We start from the raw sequence: 24,846 nt of genomic DNA on the forward strand, positions 1-24,846 counted from the left end.
TGATGTGGGCAGACATCCCACTGACATTTAGTACAGCTTAACACAGTGAGAACAGAATAAAACTTAATAGTGGTCAAGGTACAGAGAATGGATGAGGAGTAATGAAATAAATGCAGCAAATCCTAAGGTTATTTTTAGCTTCTGCTCTAAGTTACAACTGTACCACAAAGTGCAAAGTCTTTTCACTATGTTTGTTACCTGAACAGACAACAGCACTGGGTAGAAATGTCCACCTAACTTGTCATGTCTTTCCTTGATGATTTTTTCCTTAGTGAGTGAAACAGATGAATTAAAATGCTTGTGTTATTCCCTGGATGGTTGCTGTTAAAGATAAAGTTCAAAATTTCTTAAATAGGTTATTAGCCTTCTTAAAGTATTTTCAAATGAAAGATATACTCCAAGTTCAATACTTAAAAATAAATTTAAATCTTGCTGCAAAGGAATCAATAAAAGGAACCAAGCTATAAATACATGTGTATAGTGAAGAGATTTCAAAAAGAAAACAGCATCGAAGCTTTAGTACATCGCCACTTCTTAATGTGACTAGTAGATACTAATTAGAGGATGTAAAAAGCTGAAATGGTGTAATTATTTTAGGATATGAATTGCTCAAACTTTAGTAAAACAAATTTTAACAGAATTATTTCTTCCTATATTATCAGTTTCATTCAGAGGCTGTAAAAACCTACGGGCCAAACTTCCCATCCTAATTTTTGCATCCAAAAAGAAAAAGAATCAGTGGACTTGACATCTAAGGCGCATAATTTCAGGGACATGGCAGAATCTGATCACAGTAGGTTAAACTAAATTGAACATGGGTGGCTGCAAAACACACTGTTTTCACAGACCATGCTTAAGTCCTTGTCTTTTTTCTTAGAAAGATCATCAATATCGGAGTTTTCAAAGTCTTTCTGTCTCTATTTCTTAGGTTTTATTTCATGGTTATCTTGTGTTTAAGAATATTATATGAAATTCAGAGCGAATTTAAAAAGTTTAGTTACTTTATTCTATATTTTCTGTTTTATCTAAGTCTCAGAGTGAAAATAACCAATCAAATGTTTTTAAAAAAAGAGAACTAAAAAGGAAGAGAAAGCCTGCATGGCTGCTAATGAAGTTACCTGGAAAAGAAGAGAATTCAAGGTGTAACTTTAATTCCATCTAGGTTTGAGTATGATATGGAAAAGCTTTGCAAACAGGCATCTCTCTCCCCTTTGAGATGAAATATGCAATAATGCAAATGGCTGTTTGTCCTGGTGGTTAAGCTGCCATGTGGGACACCGGCATCCCACATCAGAGTGTCCAGTTTGTGTCTTGGCTCCAATTTCGGATTCCAGCTACCATCTAATGTACAACCTGGGAGGCAGCTGGCGATGGTCAAGTAACCTCCCCACAAGGAGTTCTGAGCTCCTGGTTTTGATTGTTGTTGTCATTTGGGAGTAAACAGGCAGATAGAGATCTCTCTCTCTGTCTCTTTCTGTCCCCCCCTCTTCTCCCCATTCTTTCCTCTCTTCTCCCCCTCTCTTTTCCTCTGTCTCCTCACCTCAAATAACTAAATAAATTACATGGAATAAATAAACCGACAAAATGACATGGAGATCTGAAGACGTAATCACATATAAAATGAACATGGGGATAATACCATATCTTAGTATTAGAAACCATTACTAATCCCAGGGTGGGAAAAGTGATAGCATGCAGTTTGGAGAAGTTAGTGAGGTACATACATAATGTGATTTGACAATCTTCAATATAAAAAGAATAGAAGAATGCCAACTAATTGGCTTCAATAATTACTTTTTTTTGCTATTTTTTTTTCCTATCATCAACTCTTCTTTTGTTACTTCTATTATCATAATAGTACCCGAGAAGAAAGTCATCAGATGCCAGAGTATCTAGCTCAGGACACGGATTAGCCCAGATTTACTAGATGAATGAGAACCTAATTGCTTCATCATCCAAAACAAGATTAGTTTATAATTATTAACATGGCAACTTGCATAACAAAAATACAAATAAAATATAATAAGGCTAGTATCATAAGAAGTGAGATTCACGATGTATCTAAGTTTTCCCATCCTATGATTACATAATCTTATAAAGATTATTAGGGTATTATTTTTTATTATTTTTTTATTTTTATTTTTTATTATTTTTATTTTTTAACAGGCAGAGTGCACAGTGAGAGAGAGAGAGAGAGAGAAAGGTCTTCCTTTTTGCCGTTGGTTCACCCTCCAATGGCCGCTGTGGCCAGCGCGCTGCGGCCGGCGCTCCGCGCTGATCCGATGGCAGGAGCCAGGTGATTCTCCTGGTCTCCCATGGGGTGCAGGGCCCAAGCACTTGGGCCATCCTCCACTGCACTCCCGGGCCACAGCAGAGAGCTGGCCTGGAAGAGGGGCAACCGGGACAGAATCCAGAGCCCCGACCGGGACTAGAACCCGGTGTGCCGGCGCCGCTAGGTGGAGGATTAGCCTATTGAACCACGGCGCCGGCTGGGTATTATTTTTTAAAAAGCAGCTATTTACAAAGTAATTTCTGATGGGTAGTTATTTCTACATTGTACTCTTGCTCCTAAATTCCCACTGAGATGATCTGTCATCTAGGAACAATTTCATGTCACCAGCACGGGACTAATTGAGGGGAAAGAAAATAGGTAAGAGTGCAAAGAGGGGAAGAGGATAAGGGGCAGAAGAAGACAGGTTAAAAAGAAGTAGGTTGTAGTACTGATCTGTTGATGGAAGGATTTGCACACCTCACAATCATGCCTGTCATGCATTTAAGAGCAGTAACCTTCTTTAATCACAAAAGAGACTTCACTCAATGTCTCAAGGGACAGAGATTTAGAGAAAGGCATTGCTTCCCGGTTCCCTAAAATGAAGCACTTGTTTCAAAACAAAACAGGAAGAATGCTTTAAAACAGTAAGAAATGGAGAGAGAGTGAGAGAGAGAATGCACGCTTTCAACAAATTACATAATAGAAGCACATCAAATATCCCTCAAGAGGAAGAGAAGGGACATCATTTTACAGTGAGAGGAAAAGCAAGGTTTGTTGCATAATGAGAAAATACTTTCCTTAGCCAAAAAGAATTATTTTCTAATTTAGGACATTAAACCCCACCAGGGAATCAAAGAAGTCCTTTAAAATATTTGAGTTTTACTGTAAAAGAGCCTTAGTTATCATTGATCAAAAGAACACTTTTCTTGGAGAAACACATTAAACGTATCATTTTCATACTAGAATGCTATTGTTTCCTTCCTTCACTTCATTACTTTTCTGATTTCTGTGATATGATGTTAAAAATTTTGATGTAAAATGGGTCAGAGTTACTAACTCACTGTAATAGTGATCTTTTAAATAAAAACATAGAATCATCCTGAATCAATAAAATATACATTGTTAGGAAAGTTTTATAGATATACCAACTAAAATTAACTACTGATAGCTTTAATTAGCCAAATTTAAGATTCCCTACCTGTTCTCTAAATGTGGTATCATTCAGAAATTTTACAGAAACATTAAAATATTATTTCCAAATTTCTTTCGCAGATTTAGTATTTGCTTCAAATGCCAAAGTGAAGCGGACTAGAAAGACTGTGGAGAATTCATACTCATCTGGCGCTCACAAGTACCTACAATTCATTGTATTTCCTGTGACTCACCAGAACAGGGGCTACACCTGTTTGGATATGGGATTCGGGCAAGGCTCTTATTACTGGACAACATATTCTTCTTCAACAGAAGAAGAAAAGCTGGACCAGTTTATCTCTCAAGTACATACATCTTTAATTCATTCTTATTTTATTTTTTGTGGAAAAGATAAGCTTTATTTTGGTAGAAAATTTTGAAATTCATGTATAACAGGGATCTTTTAAAATTTATATAAGGTGAACAAATGTCACCTATTTCATATATACAGGCTTAGAAGCACAGGGATTCTTCCCACTTTTCTCTCCCTCCCATCATCCCTCCTCCTTGCTTTCTTACTCTTTTAATTTTTACAATGTCAGACTTTGTTTATTGTATAATAAGATTAACTTTCCACTAAGTATTTTTTATGCTTAAGTAATTTTCTTAATCTGAAAGTTTGAATTCAGTAGCACCCAAAGTGTTGTCAGTGCTTCCTCCACCAAGCCAGTCTCCCAGTGTCAGGGAATGCCAGCTGAATTAATCTGAGTTTCATCTGTTCCTTTTCACACGGACGACTGTTAACAACTCATAGACTGCTGAGTGCCCCCATGCTGTCCTACCAGTCTTCTTTTTGCTCACTCAAAAAACTGCCTTTGCCGGTGCTGTGGCTCAGTGGGTTAAGCCGCAGCCTGCAGTGCCAGCATCCCTTAGGGGTGCCGGTTTGAGACCAGGATGCTCCACTTCCTGTACAGCTCTCTACTCTGGCCTGGGAAAGCAGCAGAAGATGGCCCAAGTGCTTGGGCCTCTATACCTGCGTGGGAGACAGGGAAGAAGCTCTTGGCTCATGGCTTCAGATGGTCCCACTTCTGGCCATTGTGGCCATTTGGGGAGTGAACCAGCAGATGGAAGATCTCTCTCTGCCTCTGCCTCTCTGTAACTCTGCCTTTAAAATAAATAAATCTTTAAAAAACATTGCCTTTAAGTACACTGAAAGATTTTAAATATTATAAACATTAGTAGTCTTCTACCCTCCAGCAATTGGGAAGAGTGAAAAAAATGAAATCTGAACTACCAGGACACAGGGTCAAGCTAAGAAAGCTTAAAGAATTAGCTATGGGGCCAGTGTTGTTAAGTACAGGTTAAGCTGCCACCTGTACGCCTGCATCCCATATGTGCCGGCTGGTCCACTTCTGATCCAGCTCCTTGCCACCACGTGTGGGAAAGCAGTGGCAGATGGCTCAACTACTTGGGTCCCTGCTACTCACGTGGGAGGCAAAGAAGGAATTCCTGGCTTCTGGCTTCAGCCTGGCCCAGGCCTGGCCACTGCCACTGCCTGGGAAATGAACCAGCAGAAGGAAGCTCTCCCTTTCTCTCTTCCTGTCTCTCCTCCTGCCTCTGCTACTCTGCCTTTCAGAAAAATAACTTTTTTTTAAATTCACTGTATATATGACCTTATGACCAGATCTCCAAACCTAAAATTGAAACAAATTGTCTGATTAACACAAGTACATGTAAAAATAAGAGTGGGAATAGGAGAGGGAGGAGAAGGAAGGGTAGAAGCATGGTGGGGAGGGGGGAAGTGTAAGATGGAAAGTGTCACTATGTTCCTGAATGTGTGCTTATGACATACATGACATTTCAAACCTTGAGTAATATTTAAAATGATATATACAACACAGGGATTGCAGAGGGTTAACATCATCAAGGTATAGCACATCCTTGTTATTAAGAGTCTACACGAAGGAGGCAGAACTTGTGCACACACAGACAAGACACTTGATATATCAAGTCCTAAATAATTTAGCACATTTACATGAACTGCACGCATAACCCTGATTATTGACTATTTAAAAAAATGTTATTTTCAGACATTTCCTATTTGTGGAACTTACTCTACAGGGAATCTGTCTACTCTTTCAATGGAATCATCTCAAAGCCATCTCTAAAATTAACAGAAGAACATATCTCTACACTATTTTATGATATAACTATGCTGCTTCAGTTAGAGCAGAACATTTTTAAATGTACACTGTAAACATTACATATTTACATAAGAAAGGAACGCAGACAATGTGAATTGAGATACTTTCTCGGGGCAAAAATTACATCTAAGTGGATGACATTTTTATTATTCAGGTGCTTCGAGGCATCCGTTAGGACAAAGCCAGCTGCTTCCAACAGATGATTCCAGCGATCTGGAATCACATTCGGGTATTTCAGACCCAGGGCCAGCGGCACCACGCACGTGTGGAAATGATTTAACCACTGAGTCGTTTCACAAATTGTGACCTTAGCAACTATGCTGTTTCTTTCACCTCTTGGCAGCTCTTTGCGGTGGAATTTTTGTCCCTCTCCACACACACACACACACACACACACTCACACACACACATTTCTGTATACATTACTTCATTTTAAAATGTCTTAGAGTGCCTGGGAGTCTGACTGATGTAAGATGTTATTTGGAACATGCCAAAGCATCTCGCCGGCTCCCGTCCTTTCTTTTCAGCTTGCATTCCTTGGTAAGTGGCAAAGCTCCCCACTTATCAGTCACTCAAAGTGACTGTAGCTGTCAGTTGTGTACAAAGCGCAATCAGTTTGGAAGCGGAGACACCAGCATTTTTCTTCTCAGCTTGAAGCAAACACGTTTTGACTGCTAGTCATTCAATTTTAAAGCATCCTCAATTAGGGGCGGATGAAGATATAAAGAAAACACATCCTAAACACCTCCACCAGGCAACAGAAAAATTTTATTGTTATCTCTTGATTTACCTTAAGGCAGCCCTCTCCCTCCTCTTTTTTTGACTGTATGACACGGGTGCTTGTGACAACACACCCTCGATCGTGGAAATACTGCAATAATGGCTCATACTAACACTACGCGACACCTCCATTTGAGCCCACTTCTGTTTTCTTTAGCTCTCTCTCTCCTCAATCACCCTCCAGAAATGGAATTGTTTTAAAAAAGGAAAACAAACCTCAATCTTTCAGACTCAGTTTATCAGTGGCCAACTTTTTTATTCTATGGACACACAAAATCTAATTAAATAACGAGAACAAAGAGAGGAAAAGTTAGAGAAACAACTCTGGGGAGGGAGAAAAGAAAAGTAACAGGTAAGGGAAACCAGCCCTGGCTATCGACCACGTGGTCCCACAGCAGGACAGACATGGGTACTGGCAGAGCCATGAAAGGAATATGAAGTAGAGAGCAAATAAAACATGGATTCAAGGAGCGAGCGCTTACTCTAATGGTTAAGACACATGTTAAGATATCTACATCCGGGGCCAGCTGTGGCATAGTATGCACTGTAGCATAGTAGGCTAAGCCTCTGTCTGTAGCGCGTGGGAAAGCAGTGGAAGATGGCCCAAGTACTTGGGCCTCTGCACCCACATGGGAGACCTGGAAGAAGCGCCTGCCTCCTGGCTTTAGATTGGCTCAGCTCTGGCCAATGTGTCTGATTGGGAGAGTGAACCAGTGGATAGAAGACCTTTCTCTCTGTCTCTCCATCTCTCTCTGTCTATAATTCTACCTCTCATATAAATCAATAAAACCTTTTTTTAAAAAAAAAAAATCATTGCCTGGCTCTAGCTCCCAGCTCTTGCTTCCTGCTAATGCAGACCCTGGGAGGCAATGAGTGCCTGGCTCTGTTTCAGCCAGGTCTAGTCGCAGCCACTGAGGGCACGGGGGAAGTGAGCCCACAGATGGGAGCTCTCCTATTCCCTGCATCTCAAACAAATACATTTTTAAAAATTTTCCCTAAATATATTTGAAACTAAACAGTGATTATGGGAAAAGAAAAAAATTAAGTACATCTATTTTGGTAATAAACAGAAAGGGTAAAGGAAAGTAAATTATACAAAACTGCATCCACAAACTTGTGTGTGTGCGAACACATATATACTTCACACCCAATATATAGAAATTTACATATTATTATAAATCTGTAATTAAATGCATATTACAAGTAGCTCATTAGTTTACATCTTTTAGCTAAACACAAGTTTAGATTACGATATCTAGTTTACCTCCTCCAATTTTCTATTTGAGTATAAAAATAATGTCAACATAAATTAAGTCTTTTTAAAGATTTACTATCTTTTACAAACATTGCATGCTACGTGGGTTTTCTTAGCATTTGCAAGTGAACATTCCCATGTTTGCTAATATGGGATACTTCATTTCCTTATTTATAAATATGCATTCTCCACACTTAAGAAAGGGTGATCTCTCACCTCCTTTACTGCAGAAAGTCAAACTAAATTACTTTAAGAAAATCCCTCTTACACTTGCCATAATGATAGATCTAACTCAGTTTGATAGGATCAGTTACTCTCATTTTCCAGTGATCATATGACATCCAACACTTATTACTGTACTAGTAAGATGAGAGCAGGAGACGGCACATTTCCAGTTACAAAGTACTCCATTGTCAGGGTCTGGGAATCACACAGTCCTCAGCTCCACCACGCCTGGAGTGGAGAGGACATCGTTACCTGCCTGGACTCATGTGCTGAGTATGTGGGACACCATCTGTGAAGGCCAAGCGCTCAGTAAGTAACGGGCAGCTCCTTCTGCTCACCAGTACACACAAGGCGATCACACTCATGTTTGCTTCTCAATGTTTGGGATGCCAGGTCACAAAATTACAAATATAAATATTCAAAGCTGACATAAATTATATAACTAAACAGTTCATGGTCTGGAAATCTTGACTGAGATTAATAATTTGTAAAATAAAAGGAATCAGGTACTAGAACTACTTATCTTTAAAGTAGATTTATAAATCTTCAACAGGTTGATGAGGTTATAAATCAGATATAGCACTAAAGAATGTTGGTTAGCTATTTCTTCGATGTCTATCAAACATCTGAGTACCTCCAATATTTATCTTACCCCATCAATGTGTAAATTAAGTTGAAATTAAAAGTGGTTCATTTTAGACTAACATATTGACTTCTATTCTAAATTCCCCCAAATCTTTCTGTTGTTCCTGACTCGCTTTGTTTTGTGTCTTCCCGCTATTTGCAAACTCTGTTCCCAAGGTCTTATCTAAGCACCAGTGGACTCTGTTTTGCTAACTGATAGGACAGGGGCTGCACAGCCACAGGGAGGAACCGTGTTCCACACTGTCTACAGGTAATTTCCTTTGGGCAAAGGTTGAGAAGCCCTGGGAAAAGTGCTGTCAGTCTGCTTTCTGGGCCAGACTCCGTGATTCCAGGACGGCCACATTTACAAATTGTGAAAAAACAGCTGCTCCAGACACATGGCAGATTTGGATAAAACGTTCCCACTGCTGAGTCCACCGGTTCTATGGCTCTGCAGTTTCAGTTCACAGGCAGCCCTCTCTTACGTAGATCATAGCAAAATGCACTACAGAATAAACAAACATCCAGAGGGATTAAATGAAGCATTCACTTCAGAAGTCACCCTGCAAAGAGTGAAGAAAGAAGACACGAAGAAATGGTATCAGAATGGAGAAAAGAAATACGAAAACAGAGATAGCTTGAGATGCCACATAAAAATGAAAGAACATGAGAATTTCCTGGCACAAAATGCATTTTTATGTTTTTAGTAAGGAGCCCAAGTCAGGATGAATTACAAAACCAGGATTACCATTTCCAAACACTGTTGTCAACATCACTGCACTATTGTCATCAACTTAAAAGCAATGCAGATTTTGTTATTTCAACTACAGTCTCAATAATGATAGTAAAAAGTTTAAAAATCAAGATCATAGAGCAGTTAAAATTCTATATAAATATTAACAATTATTGTTTGATAAACTCATGAAAAAGCAGGAGGTAAGAGGGCAAGGAAATAGATATCAAAAAACAGGGGATTCCAGTGATTTGATTTGTTCTTAAGTGTCAGGAATGACTTACAAAGCTAAGGTCAATTCCATGAGAAAAAAAAGAAAAAGGCAAATGGCAGCCCTATGAAAGCACAAAGCTACAAAGAAATGAACTATGAGGTATCCTACCAGACCATCAAGAAAACGCTATTCACGTTGATATTTAAATATGAACACCTTGTATTCATTTTCATCTTTTACATTAACCAATAGGTAAAGCACAATAGGTTAGTGTGTCTCTATGGATGTGCATGGACACCCACACCCACACATACACATGTATATATAAAATATACTTAGGAATATATATAATATATAATATGTTCTATATCTACATTTAACATTTAGGAAACAGAAATGGGCAGTAAGACCCGACCCAAAAAAAGCATGGGTCAAAAGCTTCTATGCTTTGGGGGTGGGAGGGCAGATATGGGGGGGAAGAACTGCCATAATCCAAAAGTTGTACTTATGAAAATTATATTTATTAAATAAAAGTTTTCTATTAAAAAAAAAAACTACTATGCATACTCAGTTGCCCAGGAAAAGAGTTGTAGGTAAATCAATGTTTTAAAGTACCTACTAAAAGAATTTAAATGACATATACCTATATTGTTGGGGATACAGAGGGAATAGGAGAAGATTCTGGAATGGCAATGAATGAACTCATTGTGTAAATATGCATGTTTGAAAGTTAATGATATTGGCCAGCGCTTGGCTCACTTGGCTAATCCCAGGTTCTAGTCCCGGTTGGGGCACCAGATTCTGTCCCAGTTGCTCCTCTTCCAGTCCAGTTCTCTGCTGTGACCCGGGAAGGCAGTGGAGGATGGCCCAAGTGCTTGGGCCCTGCACCCGCATGGGAGACCAGGAGGAAGCACCTGGCTCCTGGCTTCGGATTGGCGCAGTGCACCGGCCGTACTGGCCATCTGGGGAGTGAACCAACGGAAAAGGAAGACCTTTCTCTCTCTGTCTCTCTCTCTAACTCTGCCTGCCAATAAATAAACAAATAAATAAATAAATAAAAGTTAATGATATTTAGGGGCCAGAGCTGTGGCTCAGTGTGTTAATCCTCTGCCTGGAGTGCCAGCATCCCATATGGGCACTGGTTCTAGTCCTGGCCACTCTTCTGATCCAGCTCTCTGCTATGGCCTGGGAAAGTAGTGGAGGATGGCTCAAGTGCTTGGGCCCCTGCACCCATGTGGCAGACCCAGAGGAGGCTCCTGGCTCCTGGCTTCGGATCAGCTCAGCTCTGGCTCCTGTGGCCATTTTGGGAGTGAACCAGCAGATGGAAGACCTTTGTCTCTCTCTCTCCCTGTCTCTGTCTGTAACTCTACCTCTCAAATAAATGAAATCTGAAAAATAAATAAAAAGCTAATAATATTTAAAGTAAAGTAAAAAACAGCGCTACAATTATATATCTGGACACAGAAATAAATGCTTGGAGGTCTATTAAAAAATGAACACTTTGAAATTTCTAGAGGAGTTTGTTCTGAGTAATGATAATGATGAGTCTTCACTAATCTCATGGAAATGATGAAAACAATGAAAATGCTATGTATGGATTTCAGAAATGTCTTATAATAAAATAAATTTGCCCTTCACTTCTGTTTTTTTAATTAATTTATTTTAATTTTATTTGAAAGTCAGACAAATAGAGAGAAAGACAGACTGTTTGAGAGCTTCCGTTCCTGGGACCATTCCCCAAATACCCACAACAGCCAGGGCTGGGCCAAGTTGAAGCCAGGAGCCTGGAACCCCATCGGGGTCTCCCAAATGGATGGTGGGGATCAAAGTATTTGAGCCATCACCTGCTGCCTCCCAGGGTGCACATTAGGAGGAGGCTGGATCAGAAGTGGAGGAGCTGAGACTCAAAACCAGGCACTTAAATCCGAGATGTAGGCATCCCCTGTGGCACCTTAACCACTGTGCCAAATGCTCACCCCTTTTGTTTTCTGAGAGAGATGAAGACGGGGAGAAAGCATGACTAAAATACAGAGCCCAAGGTCCCATCCACTGGTTCGCTGCCTAAATGCCCACCACAGCCAAGGTTGGGCTGGACCAAAGCCAGGAGTGAAGAACTTAGTGTGCCTCTTCCACGTGGGTAGCAGGAACCCAGTTACTTGAGCCTGCACTGCTGTCACTGCTGCCTTCCTGGGCCTGCACTGACAAGAACTTAAAGAGTAAAGAGGAGCTGGATCTGGTAAAGAATCCAGATGTGGGACACATGTTTCCTAAGCGCTTGGCTCAATGCCCGCTTTCAATAAGCTTATCTTCTAATTCCCTTCCTCCATGAACTTTCTGAAGTACTCTCTGAGAGGACTGGGCTCAGAATGGCAGCCCTCAGCATTTTCTTGTATTCTTTAGCCACCTAGCATGTGTAACACCAAGAAGAACAAAAACATACGCATCGACCTATCTGTATTCTCTGTCCACAGAGCTGGGTTCACCTAGACAGAGAAATGTTAGGAATGAGTGGAATTTTATCACTAGGTAATCACCAACAGACATATTTTTTAAAAAGAAGAAAAAGAATTCTGAAAGCTCTTCCAAGGGGCTCCTTGGGAATAAAAGAAGAGAGCTGCCTCAGTCTCCGGGCTGGGCCTTTAGGACGACACACCACGCGTCTTTTCCAAGGGACGTTCTGTTTCCAGAAAGCAGAAAGAGAGGGACAAGTCACCCTTCAACACACTTTTAAAAACCAATCTGTTTCCTCTGAATGCCTAGAAGTGGTAACCTGGCCACTTATGGTGTATTTGCTTTCTGTTTATTTTACACTTATTTCCACAGGAAAAGGTTAGTTGGAATGTAAGGAGTTAATGCATTTCCTTCTCAGGTTGAAATGCTACCTTAATTGCACCTTGCTTATTCTTGGCATTTCCAGTCTCCCAAAGAGACAAGGTTACTTTGTAATCTCTTTGTGTTCATGCACATGTGTGGGGTCTTAGCCAGGCTGTAAAATGCTCCCACCTTGGCACATTCAGAGAAAGAAATCATAGGTCAGCAATCACTCAGGTACTATTATGTCACCTTTAACATGATTACGTTTTCAATACACTATTTCAATGGATTTCTTCCCATGTAATCAATTATTGAGAATTACCAAAGCCCTAATGAGCTCAGAGAACTTTGGCTCCAATAAAATGAACCTTTGTCACAAACTGGGGGGGCGGGGTGGGGGGTGGGGGGGGATGACTGTAACTTAATCATTCAATTGTATATGAGTCAAGTTGTATTTTCACTTTGAGGAAATAAGTTCCCAGGGAAAGAAAACTCATTTTAAAACTTCAGGCCACTAAGCCTTAAATGGTAGAATATCGGTGAAATAAAAATGACCTGGGCCGAAACTCAGGAAACTTGGAACCCAGCCACCGCTCTACGAGCAACAACTTACGTGACATTCGGAAAATCTTCTAAGCTTACAAGGTTTCAGTTTACAAATATTAAAAGGAGAGATAGGACTACATAAAGGTTTTCTAACAGCCCCTTGTACTCCTAAAATCACAGAAATTTGGAAACCGAACTCAAGAGTTTTTGGTGACTACTGGCATGTACATTATATTCTTTTTTTTAACCCTAGAAAATCCTCTTCTGTCTGAAAATATTCATCAAATTGCACCCAACTGGAAATACAGGAGTTTTTTTTTTTCCCCTCTGTAATGATTTACGTAAAAATATTTAGTATTATGTACAATCCTACTTAATTCTCCGAGTACCCAGGCCTGAGTCATGTATTATAAAGCCCATTTTATCAATAGGAAAAATGAAACTCAGAAGGAATAAATAATCTTTCCAAGTTTACCCAGCAGAGTGGGTGTGAAGAGGCGAAGACTGAATTCGGTATGTTTAATTCAAAACCCTACTTCAATTAAAAAAAAAAAAAAAAACTAATACAATTTAAATTGTATTTCATACAGATACATATAATCTATCATTTAATGAACCAAGTTTTTTCCTATATGCTCTCAGAGGATTCATACTCTCTAAGACAATACAGGAACTGAACTGTTTCTTCATTCTACCCTTAGTTCCAGACAGAGCTGGTGAACCAGAGCTATCACGGAACATGCACAAGCTTATCTTACGAATCAGAAACAATGATAGGGGGTTATTAAATAATTCTTGCCTCAAGAGAACACAATGAACAATAGTCAGAAAAGTTAATTGCAGAGGGAAATGCAACAAATCGTTGGAATCTCTCAGGAAAGTTCAACAACTGCTCTCTCAAAATTGGAATCAAGATGGACACACAGTTGAAAAGAAGCACAGTATCTTTGAAGTTCCCCTTAAACATACCTTCACTGGATTTCATTCTAGAGAATACTGTTGGGTTAGCCTTATTAGTCCATTAACTATTACTGAGAAATGGTAAGAAATGTAAAAGTAGGACATGGGTCTCAAACACACGCCCAAAGCTTTAGCTTTGAGACTGTCCCATTGAAGCTTCAAGGTCAATGGGAATGTGGGTGTCCAGGAACACTCACTTTGCTACCATAATGGAGGGTGAATAGAGGTCACTCATTAGAGGTCACTCATTCTCTCACTGTAAAAGGTTTTAGTAACAGGAATCAGGTCAGGAGGAACCACGGAACTCAGTTCATTCTTGGAAACACAAATTATCCAACTATCAATATCAGAAAGAGGTTATTTTAATGTAAAAAACTCAGGAAACAAAACTGCTAAAAGATGGGCACTGTTGAATATTTGACAGAGTAAGGGAGAAAAAAATGACTCTCCTAAAGAAATCCAGAAGGGAGTTCTTTATGAAAAATTTTACCTCATGTAGTAATGCACGCTGAAAGTTAGCTAATTACAGCAAGTTGAAACTCAGAAAGGTTCTATCTTTTAACCTCAATAAGAAAAACTATCAGAAAAATATTGATATATAAGAAATGCAAGACTTAATTCTTAGTATTTCTAAAATGAAGACTCTGATAAAGAAATGGACATGTTCCAGGCCAGTGCTGTGGCGTAGCAGGTAAAGCTGCCATGCGCTGTGCTGGCATCCCCTGTGGGCACTGATTTGAGTCCCAGCTGCTCCACTTCCCATCCAGCTCTCTGTTGTGGCCTGGGAAAGCAGTGGAAGATGGCCCTACTCCTTGGTCCCTTGTACCCAAGTGAGAGACCAGGAAGAAGCTTCTGGCTCCTGGCTTCAGAGCGGCCCAGCCCCAGCCGTTGTGGCCATCTGTGGAGTGATCCAGCAGATGGAAGACCTCTCTCTGTCTCTCTCTCCCTGCCTCTCTGTAACTCTGCCTTTCAAATTAATAAATAAGTCTTAAAAAAAAAAAAGAAATAGACATGTTCTTGAAAGAAAATGGATGCTTCAGTACTATGATATGATTTTATTTGCAAACTAACATGATATTATAAAGAGTAACAGAAAACTTTCTTCTGTTTTTAATTCTAATGAATTATGTAAATAGATGTGGTAGAAGACGGAAATCCTGTGAAGCCTTCGTAAGGAAGAAATACAGACCGAGTTTTCAATCAAATGAGAGTTATGTGATTTTAGATCTAAGGTTACTTTTTAAAGAAGCAAGAACAGTTCATGAAGAACAGATCGCAACTGATTGAATAAAACTGGCTCATTTACAAATTCTTAAAGCATCTTCTCTTTGAATAAATACTACTAGAGTAACACCTACCACTGCTCTTTTCATCAGGGTTGAGAAAAGACAGTACTAAGTGGCCAAGAGAGATTTTAAAAAACCTGGCTTATTAGAAATATAAATGTGAATACAAACAAATGTACAAACATGGCCACACTTTTTAAACTGAAAGATGTGTAACTGAAACGGAATAAAATATCTACATTAATTTCCCTTTTAGGAAAATTTCACTAAACGCATGGGGGAGATGTTTGGGGAATATCTGCTACCATTTAACATATGCACGCTGTATGAAAATGTGTCCTACTCTAACTATTAACCTGTCAGTCTAATCTGAAATATAGACTGATCTGGTCTAACCCACCTAATGTACTGTATGCCTCTACAAACCTTCAGACCAAGTGAATTTCTTTTGTGTTTATCACTGAAACAAACATTTTAAAGGCAATCTTAACAGGATTATTTAACACAACAGTTTCCTAGTCTATCAAGATTCAGAGCCACAGTGGCACTAAACATCTGAGTGATACAGTCAGGACTAACAGCGGAAGCTGGTATGTTGGTATGTCTAGCTTCGTATTTAAGAAAGAAAAGAGAAGAAACAGATCAAAAGACCAGATGACTACTTTCCACTATCAAGTACAGCTTAATCTATGGTAAATTCTCATGTGAGCATTTGATTGCGCAAGCACTTTTTTTTTTAAATTTTTTTTTCAAAGGCAGAGAAACAGAGAGACAGAGTTCCCCCAAATGCCCCAACATCCAAGGCTGGGCCAGGCTGAAGCTGTCTCCTGGTGCTACATGTGGGTATTTCACATGGGTGGCAGGGACCCAACTACTTGAGCCATCACCTGCAGCCTGCCAGGGTGTGTATTAGCAGAAACCTGGATTAGATTTGGAGTAGCCTGGTCTCCAACTAGGGACTCTGACATGGGACGGCAAGCATCCCACACACTGACTTAACCATTGTACCAAAAGTCCTCTCCATGCATTTTTTTATTTTAAAACTTTATATTAATATTTGTTAGAAAATTGACTTACCTTCTGCTCTAGCAGATTCTATTTTTACTTTTTTCCTTCCTATTCTGTGTTTCTAAGAGAAAGGAAGAAGTGGGAAGAAGGAGAGACGGGGACAGAACACATTCTAAAAAGAAACATAGTAAGGATTTATGTGGGGAAAACCGGAATCTGTCTGACAGTAAAAATTTTCCATTCCTACACATGCCACTCCATCAATGCTTCCCATAACTGCTTAAATAACCTCAGACATTAAATAACTCAAATATATTGTGACTTTCCTATTAAAAAGATTTTTTAATAGTATTCCAAATTAACAACTTGCAACTTACATTTTGGGACTGTTTTAGTGAATGAAGATACTAGAAGCTGTGAAAATGAACTCCTTTCAGATAGCCAAGTCTTCCTCGCTACCTATTATTTGTTGCCTGACGTTTCCTACTTCCCAGATATTTTTGTTCTTAATAATGATATTAACCATCAAACCATGGGTTTTAACTCCATCAGTTTCATGTATCTGCACTATCCCTAGAAAAGGGGACAAATACATGCATGATGCGACTGGGGCTGGGCCAGGCAAAAGCCAGGAGCCAGGAACCCCATCCAGATCTCCCACATGGGTTGCAGGGGCTCAAGTATTTGAACCATCACTGGCTGCCTCCCAAGCCCAGGAGCAGGGAGCTGGATCAAAGTCGGGTATCCAGGACATGAACCAGCACTCTAAAAGGGATTCAGGCATCCCCAAGGGTGGCTTAACCTGTTGTGCCACTAAGCCTGCACTGCTAAAAGCCCAATACTCCAATAAAACAAAATTCCTAAGCTTTTAAAATTTTCATACTTCACACAAGTTCTTTTCACAGTCACTAAACTTTGGTTCTGATCCTAGTTCTACTAGTAACTAGTCATGTGATCTTGGGTAAATCATTAAATCTGGCCTTTGCTCTCTTGAATAGTTTCTGCAGACGTCACTTGTAGGACAGGTGATCTTTCAAGTGCTTTCCATTCCAGCAGTGCTGCAGGGGTAGGGAACCTTTATTCTGCCAAGGGCCATTTGGATATTTATAACATCATCTGTGGGCCATACAAAATTACCAACTTGAAAATTGGCCTGCTCTCGATTTATTGGATTTCCAATTCCACTTGTGGTAGCCTTGGTAGGGCCAGATGTTCCCCAACCCTGTGCTACACGTGTAGTGGTTAAGATGTCTGTGACCTACAGTGCAATATCCTAGGTTCAGTACCCAGCTCTGGCTCCTGATTTCAGCTTCCTGCTAATGTGGACCATGGGAAGCAGTGGTGACGACTCAGGAACTGTGATCCTATCACGCACGTGGGATACCTGGATTCTGTTCCGACTTCCAGATTTTGTCTGGTCCAGCCCCAGCTGCTATGGGCATTTGAGGAATGCTGGAGCAAATGGGAGCTCTATTTACGTTTCTCTCTTTATCTGTGATTCTGAGATTAAAAAAATTTTTTTAAAAAGAATTATTAAAATCTATCTGGAGAATATGGTGGTCAAATTATGAAATAATTCCCAAAAAAGTGCTAAAGGTTTGACTAATCTAATTGATAACATGGATTAAGACAGATTTTCGCAATTCTGTTTAACAAGACTTGTCAGTCTCATAAAAATTACAAGAAATGAAAAATTTTCGGCGAGCAGATATTGGTGCACAGCAAATTAAGATGCCACTTGGGACACTAGCATCCCACATCGAAGTGCCTGGGATGTACTTCTGCCTTAGCTTCTGATCTAAGCTTCCTGCTAAAGTGCCTGGGAGGCATCAGATAATGGTCCAAGTCCCTGGATTCCTGCCATCCACACGGGAGACCTGGACGGAGCACCTGGTCCCGGCCCAGCCTTAGCTTTTAGGGAGTGATCTAGTGGATGGAAGATTGATTTCTCTCTTTCTCCCACTTTGTCCTTCAGATAAATAAAATAAAAAAAATTTAAATAACATAAAATTATTGGCATCTTCAAACTGCAGTGAAATTAAATGACTTGCCCTATCACTGATGAAGGATTTGTGTCTTGTTTACAATAAGAAATTGCTGTAACAGCTTTAACATCTTATTACAAAGAGAAATTGTTGTGACAATTTTAATCTTATTTTTCAGTAATTAAAGACATTTTAATGACAAGCATTTAGCCTGCATCTCACCTAGGAATACATGAGTTTTATATCCAGCTCTGGTTACTAACCCCAGCTTCCAGAGCTGCAGACCCTGGGAAGCAACAATGACAATTAAAATAACTGGGTTTCTGCCACCCACATGGGAAACCTGGTTTGAGCTCCTAGCTCCCAGTTTTAGTCCAGCCCAATCCTTGCCATTATAGACGTTTGGGGAGTGAACCAGTAAACGGTAGAGCTTGCTTGCTTTCTCTATCTGTCTTTCTCTTTCTCTTCACTCTCTGCCTGTCTCCCTGCCTCTCAAATACATATGTAATTTAAAAAACAAAACTTTAGGGGCTGGCACTGTGGCGCAGTGGGTTAAAGCCCCAGCCTTCAGTGCCGACATCCCATATGGGTGCCAGTTTGTGTCCCATTTGCTGCACTTCCTATCCAGATCTCTGCTGTGGCCCGAGAAAGCAGTGGAAGGTGGCCCAAGTCCTTGGGCCCCTGCACGCATCTGGGAGACCTGCAGGAAGCTCCTGGCTCCTGGCTTCAGATCGGCGCAGCTCCAACTGTTTCGCCCATCTGAGGAGTGAACCAGCGGAATGGAAGAACTCTCTCTCTCTACCTCTCTCACTAACTCTGTCTTTCAAATAAATAATAAAATAAATATTAAAAAAAAAACTTTAAATGGCAGTAACCTGGTATCACTGATTAAAACTGTATTCAAAATCAGTGTATTCTGAACAATGTGAAGTCCAAAGAAGGGTTTTACAGCAGTGAATTGAATAATCACACTCCACGTGCGGATAGATAATAACACACTGGGTAAATGCTGCTTGGAGGTTATACTGCTGCTTGCAATACCTCCAGCCCACAGCAGAGTGCCTGGTTCAAGCCTTGGCTACTACGTGCTTGCAATCCAACTTCCTATTAACACTTCTGGGAGGCAGCAGATGATGACCCAATGGCGTGGGTTCTTGAGATCCACGTGGGGAGACCTTGGCTCCTGGCTGTAGCCTGGCCTAGCCCTGGCTGTTGCAGGCATTTGTGGGGAGTGAACCAGTGGTTCAAAGATCTCTCTCCTCCCCCGCCAACCTCGTCACACTGCCTTTCAAGCAAATAGATAAATCTTAAAAGGGATGGAGGGAGAAGAGTGTGAGAGAGAGCATGAGAGCGAGAGCAACAGGGCAGGCATTTGGCCTACTGATGAACACACCTGCATCCCATATCAGAGTGCCTGGGTTCGTGCCTACCTCCAGTTCCCAACTCCAGCTCCCTGCTAGTGCTGGCCTGGGAAGCAGTAGTGATGATTTAAGTAACTGAGGGCTTTCCACCCAGAAGGGAGACCTGGCCTGGGATTCTGGCTCCCAGTTTGGGCTTGAGCCCAGCCCCAGCTGTGAAGGGCATCTAGGGTGCTAACCAATGGATGGGAGCTCTCTCTCAAAAACACTTATAAAACAAATAAAGGAAAAAGAACTATGCTGCTCATAATTATAGTTAGGGAAGGCAAAGGCCCTGGTTAGAGTATCTCAGTGATGTGCTACTGTCCACTGCTGCTGCCATCAGCTCATTAAAACCCCAGGGAGAACAAAACAAAAAACAAACACTGGTAGTGATGCACCATCCCGAGTAAAGCAGCTCAGGGTACCTGGCCCAGTGAGATAAAATAGGAGAAACTTTGTCAGCAATCACAGAAAACATGCCTGATACAAGAATTAAATAATTCTGGGCTACTTGCTTCTGTCACATATGATATTTGTACTTCATAAAATACATTCCATTCTTAGATTTAACTTCAGGAAAATCATGAACACCTACTTAAGTGGGGGAAATTCAACTATAAGTTACCCCCAATTGGATGACACAACCTAAGATTGTATCTGTTATTCCATGAATTAGATTCCTGGATAATCAATGCAAGCATGTACTGAGCACTTACTATGTGCCTTGGCACTATGCTAAGGCTGTTCACCCACTATTTCCTTTGATCCTCATAAAATTTCTAATGAATCAAGTGCATTTCAGAAAGGGGATCTTCAGTAAGAAAAGCCAAGAATTGTTCACAGTTCATGCTGCTGGCCAATGATGCAAACAGGACAGCCCTGACAACTGGGTTGTTCCTCTTCTTACCAAGACACCTGCTTCCTTCCTTCTTTAACTGATTCTCCTTATCATCTCCATCTAAGAAGAGTATGGTGGCCACAGAGCCTCCAGACTTGGTTTCCCAGGGCAATAAATACCACGGGTCTACGTAGTCTTGAACAGCAAAGCACCACTTTCCCCAGGATCCACGTTGCCACATAAGCACGTGGCTCTTGAACATACAATAGCATAGGTCTCTTTGGCACTGTTTATCCAACTGGAAAGTGGCTGTATTTTCCTACTTTGGTGCCTTGCACCTACCTGATTAAGAGCACTCACAGGCACATGGTAAACATCATAGAAAAAATAAAACTTCTCTCTATAATAATCTTTCCTCAGCACAAGATGAAAATCACTGTTAGTTTGCCTAGATCGAAGCTCCCCAAGGCAACAGGGCCTGGGACAAGACAGCTCTCCTTTGCAACATCCATATGGCCCACAAGGCAACACAACACGAATCAGGCTGAAGGTGATTTTTACATTGAAGGGCACTTCAGTTAGGTCAAATTAGAATAAGAAACAAAATGCACTTTTTTTAAGTTGCAAGACATTGAAATGATGATTTCTGACCTGGATCTGTTGCTGAAGCAGATTGATTTTGTGTTGTTGCTGCAGAAGCTGTTGTTGCTGTCTTGCAATCTGTGGAGAAATTGCATATGAAAAATTTAAAGGCATATTGCAGTCCTGGGCAGGGGGTGGGGTGGGGGGAATTTCTAATGTTCTGTTTCTCTCTCTCTCTTTTTTTTTTTTTTTTGGACAGGCAGAGTGGACAGTGAGAGAGAGACAGAGAGAAAGGTCTTCCTTTGCCATTGGTTCACCCTCCAATGGCCACCACGGCCGGTGCGCTGCGGCCGGCGCACCGCGCTGATCCGATGGCAGGAGCCAGGAGCCAGGTGCTTTTCCTGGTCTCCCATGGGGTGCAGGGCCCAAGCACTTGGGCCATCCTCCACTGCACTCCCAGGCCACAGCAGAGAGCTGGCCTGGAAGAGGGGCAACCGGGACAGAATCCGGCGCCCCGACCGGGACTAGAACCCGGTGTGCCGGCGCCGCAAGGCGGAGGATTAGCCTAGTGAGCCGCGGCGCCAGCCTGTTTCTCTAACTCTTATTGGACACTGTTTAAGATGACAGAAGTGGATAAGTCTGTGTCCCTAAATTATCAGCAAATCATCCTTAAGTGGGATAAAACATCAGTCTTCAGAAACAGCCATGTAGCTTTTGGCCTAAAACAAATAAAGCCTAAGAAAATACGACTAATCTACCTAAGTGAGAAGTGTTGGGGTTCCGAAGTCCCTCATCCTGGAGATACATTAAGAAGGCACCGCCTGTGACACTGTAGCCCTCACTCGAAGACTGCTGCATCACTGGAGCACTCACAAGCGCACAAAGGATGGTGAGATTCCGTATTTCTCAGTAAAGGTTTAGTATTGTTGTGTTTTGTTATAGCTAATGCTGATCTTATTTTCGACCTTGCTCCACACAAAATCCTTCATGGCTGCTGATATCTCAACACATTCCGGTTTCTGTTCCCACTTCCCTAACTAAAGTGATTCTTCCACAGCCCACCTAGCCCGTTCGTTTCTCTAATTCCAAAGTGTTTCAGTCTTCGCCTTTGGACCTCTCATCAGAATTCAACCCCCAGAAGCTTTCTCTTGGCTGCGATGACACCAGAGTTTTCTCTTGGTTCCCCTCTCTATGCCTTCTCCATCACCTGTTGCTCCCCGGTGTTGTAATTCCATATATCAAGGGCTGCTCAATTTGTTTCTCTAAAGCAGACCTTGCTTTAAGCTAAAGACTCCTTCTTGCAAAGTTTTACTTAGGTACCTCAAACTCAACGGGTCCAAAACTAACTCAAGACCTGGCCCTCTGTGTGCTCATTTGAAGTGTTATCAAGCTCCTGCACAATCACCCCCTGGATGTTTGCACTCATCACTCCCTCTTCATTTCCTTAATGCTGTGTTTCAAGCTATGACTTTTTAATTGCTGTTTATTTTATGTTCAGTGATCATGTTCCTGTCTCTTAAGAACAAGTCCATAAATTCAGTGAAGGTGAGAAGATTGCATATTTTGCTCTCTATTCCATCAAAACTGGTATAAATGGAACACTGAAAGAATATTTGATAAGAATGCAAGAATGAATAGGTGAGAAGGAATTTTTAAACACTCCACTATATGACAGAAAGCAGAAAACCTCCTGAGGATGCACATACTAACTTCATGAGACTTAAGGCCTTTTGATAAATTAGCTCTAGATCTGATTCTGATCCTAGTTATAATCACTATCATTTTCATTACCAAATATACCAAGTATATGCCTTAATCTGTGTGACACAAAGATTGTTTTAAGAACTTCATATTTGTTCGTTCAGCTTCTACCTTTGCTCCCTACCATCTATTATAAACCAGCAGTCGAAGAGAACCTATCAAGATACAACTTGTGCCAAGTTACTTATCACTTATGCCCTTCTGTCTCACACAGTCAAAACCAGTGTCCACACGATACCTGCAGGCTAATGTGACTGGTTCCCCACTACCTCTCTGATCGCTTCTTGCTACTCCACTCTTGCCTCACAGCTCTCCTGTCTCTTGAATCCCCCAAGGACGAGCCTGCATCCCTGCCTCTGGGCCTTTGCACTTGCTTCCTCCTCCATCGGAAATACTTTTTGGCTTGAAAGTCAATAACTTACTCTCTTGCTTTCTGCAAGTCTGCTCAACCATTATGTAAACAGTGACATCTTTTCCGAGTACCCATTTTCTTTTTTTTTTCTTTTATTTATTTGACAGGTAGACAGAGAGAGAGAGAGACAGAGAGGACAGAGAGAAAGGTCTTCCTTCCGTTGGATCACTCCCCAAATGGTCGCTACAGCCAGCACTGCGCTGATCCGAAGCCAGGAGCCAGGTGCTCTTCCTGGTCTCCCATGCAGGGGCAGGGGCCCAAGCACTTGGGCCATCATCCACTGCCTTCCTGGGCCACAGCAGAGAGCTGGATTGGAAGAGGAGTAACTGGGACTAGAACCCAGCACCCAAATGGGATATCAGCACCACAGGTGGAGGATTAACCAAGTGAGCCTTGGCGCCGGCCCCTGAATATCCATTTTTAAAGAGAATAGCTCTCTACCTGTCACCCACATCCCCAATTCCTTGCTTTAGTTTTCACCCTCACACTGACCAACATATTCTAAAGTTTATTGGTTTACTTAGTGTCAGTCTCTATCAACTAGAATTCGATACATGAGGGATTTTTTGTTTGCTTGTTTTTTGGTTTGTTTCATTCCTTGCTAAACTCCCAGTAACTAGAATAGGATCTAGTACTAAGTGGTGCTCAATAGATACTTGTTGAACAGATGAAAGTGGAATGGAGCTAGACTTGGCAGATAGACAGGCCTATGCACATTTGTAAGGGCTGGAGAGTTACAGAGTAGGGACTTCCCACACTGAGGAGGGGGTGCTGGGAAAAAGGTCAAAAAGAAGTTCTCAAGAGAAGGTAAACCTGACCTGAATTTTAGGAATAAACATTCAGTGCCCATCCTGAAAAGACCTGTGACCACAACGTGGAGATGAAGTGTGCCAGCTCTGTACGGTAGATGGGCGAGGAGAGCAGGGTGGGTTCCAGCAACCTGACCTGTGGTCTCCGGAGGGCTCTTCTTTCAGGCTGTGGAGGCAGCATTGTGGGGGCATCTCTCCAGCAAAGGAGAGAAAGTCAGGAAGAACAAAGAGGTTTCTAAGGTTCCAAGGAGAATGTCAGAGGCCTTGAGACAATAAAGCATTCTAGAGTTCTTTGCTGGTCGTCAGGGATGCGTCGGAACGTGAAAGAGGAAGAAGACAAACATCTTCTCCATTAGTGATCGCTTAGGTTTCTCAAGACAAACTAAGCAGGGTTCTCCACAGCACCCTTCCCTCAGAGGCTCCTAGGATTCGCTAGAATTCAGATGTCTAAAGGCCTGGTGTGTCAGGGACAGAAAAACATGGTGTCCGCTGACATTGTCACAGGTAGGCATTGTGAGCTCCCTTATCAAGAGGGGTAAAGCAAGAGGAATATGAGATGTATCCAATAACAGGCAAAATTATCTTTAAGGAGCCTGACGAGGCAATTCTTTAAAAACAAAAAGATCATCTTTCAAGCAAAGAGGAACCACCCGGGGAAGAACAGTGAAATGAGAATATCGGAGGCTCCTCAAGTGCAATCTAAATATTTCTTCACCTCTTTCGACCCTGCTAGTTTATCTCTCGAAAGCTGCCTGGAAGGTTTTCAGCGATAGGCAGGCACACAAATACTTAACTTGTAAGGACGCTCCCACTGGGGACAGAGAGTAGAACATGTGGTAAAAGGACCTGGCCACGGAAAAGAGGCAGTGAGCTGACCACAGGACACGCTCCGTCTTACCTTCTCCTTACTACCAGCTTCTTTAAGGAAGAAGACACGAGCACCACCTCCACTGTCTTATTGCATAACCATCTGCTGTCAATAATGGATTTCTGCTACTACACTTCCA

General features: G+C 41.3%; 1 protein-coding gene across 25 annotated transcripts in view; it reads right to left on the reverse strand.

Annotated features, from left to right (window-relative positions):
• SOX5 (SRY-box transcription factor 5) overlaps positions 1–24,846 on the reverse strand; it is a 1,100,247-nt gene that overhangs the window by 193,975 nt on the left and 881,426 nt on the right. For all 25 annotated transcript variants that reach the window (XM_089304672.1, XM_089304666.1, XM_070049491.2 and 22 more), the window contains one exon: positions 20,927–20,995. In XM_089304672.1, coding sequence (XP_089160798.1) covers positions 20,927–20,995 — 69 coding nt within the window. The remainder of the gene's footprint in view (positions 1–20,926; positions 20,996–24,846) is intronic.

Source organism: Oryctolagus cuniculus, chromosome 9 (assembly GCF_051225735.1).
Source record: "Oryctolagus cuniculus isolate XC-2025 breed Fujian yellow rabbit chromosome 9, ASM5122573v1, whole genome shotgun sequence".
Lineage (NCBI taxonomy): Eukaryota > Metazoa > Chordata > Mammalia > Lagomorpha > Leporidae > Oryctolagus > Oryctolagus cuniculus.